Source organism: Gavia stellata, chromosome 32, assembly GCF_030936135.1.
Source record: "Gavia stellata isolate bGavSte3 chromosome 32, bGavSte3.hap2, whole genome shotgun sequence".
Lineage (NCBI taxonomy): Eukaryota > Metazoa > Chordata > Aves > Gaviiformes > Gaviidae > Gavia > Gavia stellata.
In genome coordinates, this window is record NC_082625.1 from 5723217 (window position 1) to 5733474 (window position 10258).

General features: G+C 62.8%; 1 protein-coding gene across 1 annotated transcript; it reads right to left on the bottom strand.

The window, feature by feature from the left end:
* Positions 1-2454: 2454 nt before the first annotated feature.
* CACTIN (cactin, spliceosome C complex subunit) lies at positions 2455-8096 on the bottom strand. Its single transcript, XM_059831653.1, has 10 exons — positions 7948-8096; positions 6788-7262; positions 6136-6231; positions 5516-5661; positions 5269-5431; positions 5020-5137; positions 4575-4767; positions 4101-4223; positions 3665-3933; positions 2455-3145 (listed from the first exon to the last, which is right to left on the bottom strand). Exons 1-10 carry the CDS (start codon positions 8094-8096, stop codon positions 2655-2657), a joined length of 2223 nt encoding a protein of 740 aa, XP_059687636.1. The 3' UTR covers positions 2455-2654.
* Positions 8097-10258: the final 2162 nt, after the last annotated feature.

Here is a 10258-nt window from a genome sequence, read left to right on the forward strand (position 1 = left end):
CAGGAGGGGACGCGATGGCCTCGACCGCTGCTCTTCGTGCTCCACCGGGGACGGCAGAGCCCGTCCCCCTGGCACCAGCGTCTTCATCCAGCTCCAAAGCACTGGGAGCATCTGAGCCCACGGGTGACGCAGGGGCATCCCGTGCACCCAGCATCCCATCAAGGCCAGCGAGGCCGGGGTGCGCGGGCAGCTGGGCGATGCTCAGCGGCTTGAGCAGGAGGTTTTCCTGCCACCGCCTTGGCACTGCAGACCCCATCCCTCAATCCCTTGGTGTGGAGCAAAGACTGTCCTGGCAAAAGCCCAGGAGGAGAGTGACAGTCCGTTGGAGCTGGACGGACAACCTGTGGAGCTGGAACGCAGCTGGCCCTGGCGGGGGGAGCGTGCCGGGAGCAGGAGTGGCCCCCGCTGTGAGCGGAACCTGGCTCAGCAGCCGGCTGCCATGCCCGGATGCTGCTTGGGTGTGCCGACCCTCCTGCCGTCCTGGTATGGGGTGCAGCTGTGCTCACAGCGGATGTGGGCACGGGGTGCCGAAGGCGGCTCCGCACCGGCCTGCCACCACCCTGCCATGAACCCGGCCAAGCCACTGCCGCTGTCTCCGGGAGCAGAAAAGAGCTGTGCCTCCTAAACCCAGCCTGGGGCTGCGCCGTGGCAAACCACGAAGCAGAGGAACGTAACCGGCCCCCCCCAAAATATAGGGGAGATGCAGAGAAGAGCACTGTGAGCAGCCAGGGCTGGAAGAAAACATCCTGGGCTTCAGCCTGATCCAGCCCCTGAACCGGCTGCGGTGGGCGCCCGGCTGCAGCAGCTCCCAGGGTTCAGGCTCTCGTGCCCAGTCAGTGGCTCCATCCCGGGTTCGAAGTCAGGGGTGCGGGGAAAAGGCAGCGCCTGGGAGGGGACACGGACCCTGTCCAAGCTGGGGACACAGTGAAGGTTTTTGGGGGAGTCCCCCCTGTGTGTGTGCCCAGGAGGGAGAGGGGCTATGGGCAGGGGGGCTCTGCCAGGCTGTTAAGCAGGCAGGGCACCCAACCACTGGCTTTGGAGTTTTTTTATTCCCATTTCCTCCAAAGCCATCCCTGGTCGGGCCTTTGCTTGCTTCCTGCGCTGAGCGCAGGCCCTGAAACCCCCCCGGCACCAAGCTCAACGGCTTTAAATAACGCACAGGAAGGAGAGGCCGGGGGATGCGTCCCAGCACAGCTGCCAGCCCCGGGGATGTCTGGCAGGATGGGGAAGGGGCACCCGCATGTGGGGCCGAGGCAGTGGGGGTGTCCCCCCTCCCCGGGCAGGCTGAGCCCCGGCACACGTGGGTGGCTGCGGCAGGCGTGGGAGCCTCCCGAGCGTGAGCTCCCATGGTGTTTGCAGGGCTGGATCCTGCCAGCTGTGCCGAGAGCAGCAGGACAGGGCGAGTCTCCTGAGCTATGGGGGAAAACAACAGCCGTGGGGCAGCCCCCCGAGGCCAGGGAGCCCCCAGTCGCAGGGCTGGCTCTGCCCCTGTGCTAGAGGACCTAGGCAGCACCCGAGCCCCTCCGCCACGGGGCTGTAGCGGCAGCCAGGATGCAGCGAGGGCCACGGGGAGGAAACAACCTTGCTGCAATAGTTGACAGCGGAGACTGGAGGTTTCCTGGAAGCTGCGCTACCGGGCATTACTCATGCACCGGCATCCCCTCCTGCCTGCTTCAGCATAGAGCAGGGACACCCCGAGGGTTCGGGAGCTGCTGGGGATGGGGCCATGTGGGGTGATCCCAGGGTGTGGCTGTGCCCCATGGCCATCACCTGGAGGGACCGACACCAGTGAGTCCCAGCTCAGCCCTGAAACGCTCCCCAAGGTGCCTGAAACCCGCTGAGCGTCACTCGAGGCCCTCAGGGACCCCCACCTCAGCGATGGGGCTGCCCCTTGTCCAGCACAGTGAGAGCCACTCAGGCACCGCGTGGGAGGGACTGCAGGCCATGGAAACCGGATTTTCCCCTGTAAGGAGATATCTCAGCTAATATCCCTCTCCTCCTCCCTGCCAGAGGCAGACGCCTTGCAGTCACTGAACCCTCTCATCCTGCAGCCAGGGTGGAGCGAGCTGGTGGTGCTCCCAGGCTCAGGAAGCCAGATCCCAGGGGAGAATGTGCCAGAAACGAGGCCAGCCGGGAGGGTGACGGGCCCAGGGAGGTCTGCGGCAGCAGGACCACTGGGCCAGGTGGACAGGTCTGGCAGGGGTGACGGGGGAGTGCGGGAGGGGGCCAGTGTGGGCAAAGGGCTGCAACAGGCAATGGGAGCACACAGGGCTGACAGCGTGTGGGGTCGGGGTGACAGACCCCAGAGGCGTGGAGGTGAGGACACCCCTCCCCAGCCCCAGCCGCCAGAGCAGCTCCCAGTCCTGGCCCAGTGCGGTACCGGCTGGTGATGACGTGCAGCAGAGCCACACGGTCCTGAGGGGCGTGGGTTGCCCACGCACAGGATGCCATGGCTTAAACAACCCCTATTTATTTGTACCAAAGTCTCAGGGTCCCTCAGGATAAAAGCAAGGACAGGGAAAACCCTCAGGAATAGGCCCTGTGCTGGGCCAGGCCTTGGGGACGTCTATGGGACAGTGCCTGTGACGGGGAACAAGACCCCCTCCCTGCACAGCCCCCTGTGCCAGGGGTCGGGAGAGGAGTTGAGCAGCCCCTTATCTGCGGTAACGGTAACGCTTGAAGTGGAACCAGAGCTGGAAGATCCCATTGGCAAACTGGCAGCGAAAGCCGTGGCGGTGGGAATACTCCCACTCCCTGTTGACAATCTTGAAGGCGATGTCCTCGTAGGGCGGCCCGGCGTGGAAGCGCAGGATGGCAAAGTCCTTGTTGTCCTGGCAGGCCTCCAGGAAGTACTCGGGCGTCGAGCGCTTGTCGATGAGGTCGGGGTAAAAGATGTTGAACTTGTAGCCCTGCACGATCTTGGGGGGGGGGTTGTCAAAGTCGTAGTGGGTCTGGTTGTACTTGTTCCACTCAAAGCCCGTGTGCACCCGGTTGAAGAAGCGGGGCTTGCGGGGCCGGTACTTGTCAGCCCAGAGATAGGCCTTGCCTGTGAGGGGCATTTCCACGCTGAACTGTGCCTCGTCTGCACCCATGCCCTCCTTGGCCTTACGGAAGAAGATGTCATCGGCACTCTCGGTGGCATCACCTGTAGGGAGGAGAGGTGACATCCAGTCCTGCAGTGCCAGCCAGGACTGGGCTGTGGGGACACTGCTCCCAGCCATGCAGAGGGAAGGAGCAGCAGATGCTGGGTAGAGGGTGCGGAGCTGGACATGGAGATGCACACACTGCCCTGCGGACTCCAGGTGGGCACCGGGCTGTGTTGTGCTGGGAAACTCATCCAAAACACCTTTCCCACTTGCCCGCAGCCCAAACAGCTTGGTGGTGTGGCTGCGAGTGGGGAAGGACCTGATGCAGGTACCCGCAGGGAACGCCAGCAGTCTGAGCCCCATCTCCCTGCTCTTGTCCAGGCCACAGCACCCTTTTCTGCCTGGAGGCATCCCTCCGCCAGGCCAGCTCTGGATGTGTGCTCCAGATGCAGCTCTTACTGACCCTTTTCTGAGGGCACTGTCCCCATCCAGCCCTGCAACCCGAAGCACACGCATGCCCTCCGTGCCAGGCAGGCTGTGAGGCCGGCGGGTGCAGGGCCTGCCTGTGGGGCTCCTACCTGTGACCTGGAGCTGCTGACGCAGAAGTAGCAGCCGATGCGTATCCTCCTCGGCCTCCAGCACGTGGGCGTCGAAGGGCAGCTCGTTGGTGCCCAGCAGTCGGGGGCTGTACTTCCCCGCATCATAGTCGTCCAGGCTCTGCTGGATCAGGTCCTCCTCCATCAGCACAGCTTCCCCCTCTGCCTCTCCTTTGGCCTCTGCGTCCTGTTCAGCCTCTGGCTCCGAGGATGGCCCTGGCTGTACCACAATGCTCTCCTCTGGGTCCAGTCTGCAAGGAAGAGAGAAGAGAGAACTGGGACGGGGATGGTACCCTTGTTCTCTGCTCACCTGAGGTCTGTCTATGGAAGGACAGGAGCACGAGGCTGCATTTTCTGTCCCGGGTGCCCCATGGGAGAGGCCTAGATGGCTGCGCTCCCCAAGGAAAGGGCTGCGTACCTGTCGCTGGGGGAGGCCGGCTCCCGCTGGATGATGGGGAAGAGTGGTTCACTCTCCACACCCTGCTCCTGTTTCAACTTGTACAGCTTCTGGCGCAGCACATCCTGGTGCCGCTCCCGCAGCCTGTGAAGAGGAGATGAGCCATCAGGTTCCACCCAGCAGAACCACCTCATACCCACACTGCCCAGAGCTGTGACACCCACCACAGCGCGTAAAAATCTACTGGGTTTTGTACGGTTTTGGGCTGAATAACCCTCCAGTTTGGTTCCCTCTTGGAAACCTCACTGTAAACGCCACCGCTGGAGAAGGGACTGTGTCCAGCCCTTCTGCCCTCTTGGGAGAACCAACCATCTCAGAGAAGGTATAAAACCTCTCCACCAATGACTTTGAGTTCTGCCTCCCCAACTCTGCTCACACCAGGGTCGGCACTGCCCCTTCCCACAGCCCTGGCCAGGGGACAGTCCCTGCTCTCACCTGGCCCGAGCCATGTAAGCCTTCAGCTGCTGCAGCAGGCTCTCCCAGTACCCAATGTCAAGGTTGGGTCCTCCTGCCCGGATCTTGCTCTCGATGCCCTGGTACAGCACTTGCAGCTGGTTGTACGTCTTCCCCTTGAACACGGACTGCACATCTGAGCTGACAGAGGCGTTGACGCCATCCCGACGCTCCCCTGAACAGACAGGCAAGGGTGGCCAGTCAGTCTCCAAGTGCTCAGGCTGCTTTCATCCAGGCCCTCCTGGGCTGCATCCGACACTGGAAGGCTGGACCCCAGCAGGGGATGGCTGCCAGATCCGCAGCCTCCATCCAGCAGATCCCAGAGAACCCCTTTGAGCCTGAGTGCACACGGCAGACGCTATGCCCTGCTTTACTCACTGCTCACACTCCACTTGACACCCACCCTAGGCTCTGCCCTCCCGCTTACCCGGTCCTCCCTTCCCAGAGGCCTCCAGTTTGCGGAGCTTGGCTATCTCATCCTCCGTGATGATGGTCATGTCCCTCCAGAAGTCCACGTTCTTCCCTTGCTCCAGCTCCATGTAAACCTGCAGGCCGGAGACAAGCAGGACATCAGGCACCTGCTCCACACCACAGGCAGGGAAGCAGAGCTGAGGGGGTGAAGCCTTGAGCTGCTGCCCCTCAGCCAGCCCCGGCACAGGGGCGGCAGAGCTGGCACCTGGATGTCCTCCACCAGATCCTCCATGTCGGAGACAGTCAGGCCATTCAGGAAGGTGTAGGGCTCATGCATCTCCACGGCCAGGTCGTCATCCTCCGCGCTGATGTACTTGGCCAGAAGGTCAATGGGTTTCGCCCTCCCATCCCGAATCCGGATCTTAGACCTGGGCGAGAGGAGAGGGACAGTGAGCAGTGCCTGCCATCCTCTGCTCCCTGGCAGGCCCGTCCCCACGAAGCCGCACACCTACCGCAGCTTGGCCTGCTGCAGGTGGAAGTTGTCCTCCTGCTCCTCCCAGGTTTTGAAGTGCTCTGCCTCTTTCTCCCGCTGCAGCATCTCCAACTCCTGCTCACGCATCGCCTTCTCCCGTTCCCGCTCCAGGCGCAGCTGCTTCACCTGCCCAGTGCAGAAGAAGATGTGAGGCCACTGCGGATGGGGCACCCATGCAGGACACCCGTTCGAGGACGCAGCCGTAACCCTGCTCACTGAGCTGCCTCGGCTCCTGCGATCAGCCTAAGGCTCCCGGGGAGCCAGGAGCCATGCGGAAGGAGCGCCAGCGTGGGCCAGTGGGGCCGGGCTGCTTGCTGCTCGCTGCCAGCCCTTTGGAGGACAGGGGACACAGGCACAACCGAGTGCCTCAGTGCTGTGACCTGGCACTGGCCCTCCTCAGCACCTCCTGAGCTGGGCTCAACCCCAAAAGAAGAGTCTTCTCACCCTGGAATAGCACAAGTCACTATACTGTGACCCCCCCGATCCTACAGTCTATGGGCACCCCCTGTGAGAAGAACAAGGGGACTTCCAGGTGAGTGACTGGGACCCTGGGTCCACAGGGTTCTCTGTCAGATGGAGGCAGGGGACATCTGATCCTACCTTCTGCAGCTCCAGGCGATTGTCCTCCTGGATTCGCTTGTTCCTCTCCTTCAGGTCCTTCTCATCCAGGTGGCTGATCCCTTTCTTTTCCAGTGCCTGAAATAGAGTGGCCAAGGGAAGCTGTGAAACCCAGTGACCTTTACAGCCCCTCACCGGCCAACAAATGCCACCACATCCACCCCCTTCTGCTGCCCCAGTGAGCTCTGATCCTGTTGAAGATCCCCACATCCCTCAAACCCTACTCCTGAAGTCCCTCAGCGAAACCCAGGCTCAGCCCAGGGAGGCCACCTGACTTGGTGAGTACTAACACACCAGTAAACACTGCCCAGCACTCAGCTTGCAGCTCCTAGCAGGTCTGGGTCCCTCTCCTGCACCCTGACCCACCTCCTCATCCCACACCCCTGGCTACAGACCTCAGTCTTCAGGAGAAAGGGGGTAAAACCCCACCGAGCTTGTCAGAAACACCCAGCTGCTGCCCTAGATGAACGCTTTGCTCTCATGTGGCTGCTTTTAGTGCTTCAGAGGTTCCCACCCCAAGCAAAGGTCCCCCCCCGACAACCCACTGCTCCTCTGTCCTGTCCCGTGGCAGCTGCAAGGGCACGATCTCCTTCAAGCAGCCTCCTACAACACACGGGCATGAAGGAGAACTCACCTTGCTCCAGATGAAGGTGCCCAGCAGGTTGTTGTCCCCAAAGGGATTATCGGTGTTGGTGTAACCCATGTACTCCTCTCCCCACCCCATCTTCTCCCGCTTCTTCCTCTCCTTGGCCTCCTTCTTGGCCAGCCGGCGAGCCCGTTTCTCCTCAGGTGTCTCCAAGGCTTTCATGAGAGCAGCCTGCTTCTTCTTCTCCTCCTTCAGCCTCAAGCGCTCTTGGAGGCTCAGCTGCTGCCCAGTCTCCTCCCTGCCCCGGGAGCGTGGTGGGGAGGGAGAGCTGATGGAGGACACGGAAGACTTGGAGCCATCTCTCTTCCTCTGCCGGTCTCTCTTGTCTCGCTCGTGCTCTGAGCTTGAGCCAGAGGAGCGATCCCGGGACTGCGAGCGGTGTTTCTTCTGGCTTTTGTGGTGCTGGTCCCTGCTTTTGCTTTTCTTCTTCTTCCATTTCTGTCTCTCATCGCCAGAGTTGGAGCTGGGGTGGGGGAAAGTCGTGTTTCAGTTGGGAAATGGTTACCGGCTCCGTGTGGGACAATAGGCGCTCCAGAGCACGTTTCCCCGCCGCAGATGCGGCGAGATCCAACCCGAGCCGCAGCCAGAGCTACCAGCAGAGCCGAGAAAGCTCAACCGTGCTCTCGGGGCGGTACCTGCTCCCCTGCACCACCCCGTCCCCCCAACAGCCCCCAAACGGGCTGGCTTCGTGTCACGGACACCACTTTCCAAACCACTCGTCAGCCCGGGCGTACTCCGGCCTCCTCTGGCCCTGCCCGTGGCTGCCCCGTGGCACAGCGCGGGCCCGGCGGGACCTCCCGCCGCCGGCTGAGGGGATGCGTCGCCTCCGCACCGGAGCAGCCCCTCACACCGCCCCGAGAGCCTGGGCCCGGCGGGGGGGAAGGGGCCCGGCGGGGGGGAAGGCGCCCGCCGCGGCCTCTCCCCGGGCTCCCCCGGCGCCTTCCCCCCCGCCGGGCACCGGGGGCGGGGAGAGAGGCCTGGTTTGGCCCGCCCGTGCCGCCAGCCACGGCGGGGCCGGTCTCCCCCGGGCCCCGGCACACCGAGGCCCCGCTCCCCGCTCCACCGGGCCCGGTCCCCCCTCAGACGAGGCCCAGCCGCGCCAGGGCCCGGTCCCGCCTCCCCCGCGACGCGGCCCGGTCCCCGCTCACCCCGAGCTCGGCTCCCGCCGCCGCCCCCGACTCCGGCTGCACCGCCGCCGCCGCTTCTCCCGGCTACCGGAGCGTTCCCGGCCCCTCTCCCGCCGCGGCGAGCGGGACCGCCGCCGCCGCCGGACCGGGCTGCGCGACCCCGAGCCCATGGGCTGCGGCTGCGGCTGCGGCTCCGCCCCGGGGGCCTTCCCCAGCGCTCGGCGCGCAGGGCCGCCCGCCGCGCCTGTCTGCCCGGCCCTGAGCCTGAGCCCGGGCCCGGGCCCGGCGGCGGCCGCTCCGTGAGGCAGCGCGGCAGCTCCGCGGAGAGGCCCCGGCGGGAGGCGGCGCCCCCCCCCGCCCCGGTCCCGGTCCCGGTCCCGGTCCCGGTCCCGGTCCCGGTCCCGGTCCCTTTTTTCTTCCTTTTTCCCCCCAAAAGCGGGGTGAGGGCCGCCGCGAGCGCAGGAGAGAGGAGGCAGAGCCGCCCGGAGTGAGCACAGCACAGACTACATTATGCTTTATCACAGAGCCGAGGACAAGATAGCATCAATTTACAGTTCTCTGGAAAAAGGGCTCCCCGAAGAGGGAGGGGGAAAAAAACCAAACCCTCGAAAACAACCAAGAAAAAGAACAAAAAGCGCTCATGACTTACCCCATCGCCCCAAAAAGAAGAGAAACATGACAACACCCCCGGGGTGGCGTAACATTTCGGCCGCCAGCCCCCCGCGCCCCCCTGCTTACATACATTCCTGACACGGTGCACGCACGGAGCGGACACAGAAAATGAGTGGGAATATGCACATCCAATAGAACATACTCGGGTCTAATGTAGACATCAACAGAAAAGAAAAACCAGACACGATCCGGTACGCCTGAGCCGCGGCTTTTGCCTTGTCCTTTTCGGAAAGAGCCAGAGCAGGATGGTGGCTGTGAATGAGAGAAGGGGGAACGCGGGGCTGGGCAGTGCTTTGGGAGCCCGGTGAGGGCCCGGGGTGATGGAGCCCACGCAAACGCCGCTGTGCCTGCGCCAGCCCTGTGCCGAGACCTACGAGCGCTCCGGCTTCACTGAAAAACTGCCCAAAGTGTGATTTCAGCACACGTGGCCGAGCTGCTCGCCGCAGAGGCAACAGCAGAGAAAAGCTGGATCCCTCGCGTGAGCGTTCAGGGCTCTCTATACCAGCTCCTTGGTTCGCCTCACGCCTCTGCTCTACACACGCCTGCGAAGGGCAGAGCCTTTACAGGAGCTTGACGGCAAACGTAGAGAGAGAGAAGCCAGTTTTCTCTTGCCAAATCCATACCTGGCAGGCAGCAGCCACCTGCACTTTGGCAAGAGCCCGAGCCGAAAGCTCACCAGCAGCCTCAGCACCAGGCAATGCTCAGGGCACGTCCCGCAGAGCTGAGGGTCCCAGCTGGGACGATGGGGATGAAGGATAACGGTGGCAAAGGGAGCTAGGTGGGAACCGGCTGTCTCGCAGGGCTGCTCTGCTCCGATCGCGGAGGAGCAAAAGAAGAGACGGTGCCTCCTTTCAACGATGGAGAGAGTGGGGAGAGCACCTGCCAGCGCGCTGCTGGGTCACTAGAGAAAGCCCTGACGGAGAAAGTACAGGCAGCCTGTGTCCCGGATGAGCTGGAAGTACAGCTGAAGGGACATTCAAACCAAGGATGGGTGGTGGTTCTCATCCCGTAAAAAGGGCCGATGCTCTTTTCTGTGGGCAAGACCTAGTCCTGCCCTGCTCTGACTCTGCGCGTCCTGCAAAGGCAGCCTCGACAGCGCTTGGGAAATGCTCCGGAGCTCCCTGACGCTCTCATGCTGCAGCGCAGCGCAGAGAGGTGGGCTAACAGCAAGCTTTAAACTCCAAGGTCCTTTTAGCCTCCATGGGAAGCAGAGGCTGAGCAGTTCTCCAGCACTGAGCTAAGCAGACAGTACGTGACACACAGCAGGGAGACCGTGCGAGCCTGGAAAGGGGCAGTTTCCATTTCAGATCAGCATCTCCCGCATGGAAGGTTCCTCCTGTCCCCTCATGTTGACAAAAACGCTCTAAGCCCTTTGCACGTCCTCTCACAGGACTCTCCTCAACCCTCCATGTCCAGACCTGCTTGCTCCAAAGGGTTCAGTGTTACAGAACTGCACAAGGATTCTCAAAAAGCCTGAACGCTTGAGGAAAGATGATGCTTGGAATGAAAAATGCTGCAAAAGGTCTGGGTTTCCCCACGTCTTTTGGGACCAAGCTCCAGCTTGCAAAGTTCATTCACCGAGATACTCCACGAAGGTGGGGCTCAGATGCTCCCTGCACAGAGGCTAAGCAGCTTTAGAGACCCCCGAAGTGAGGGGAAG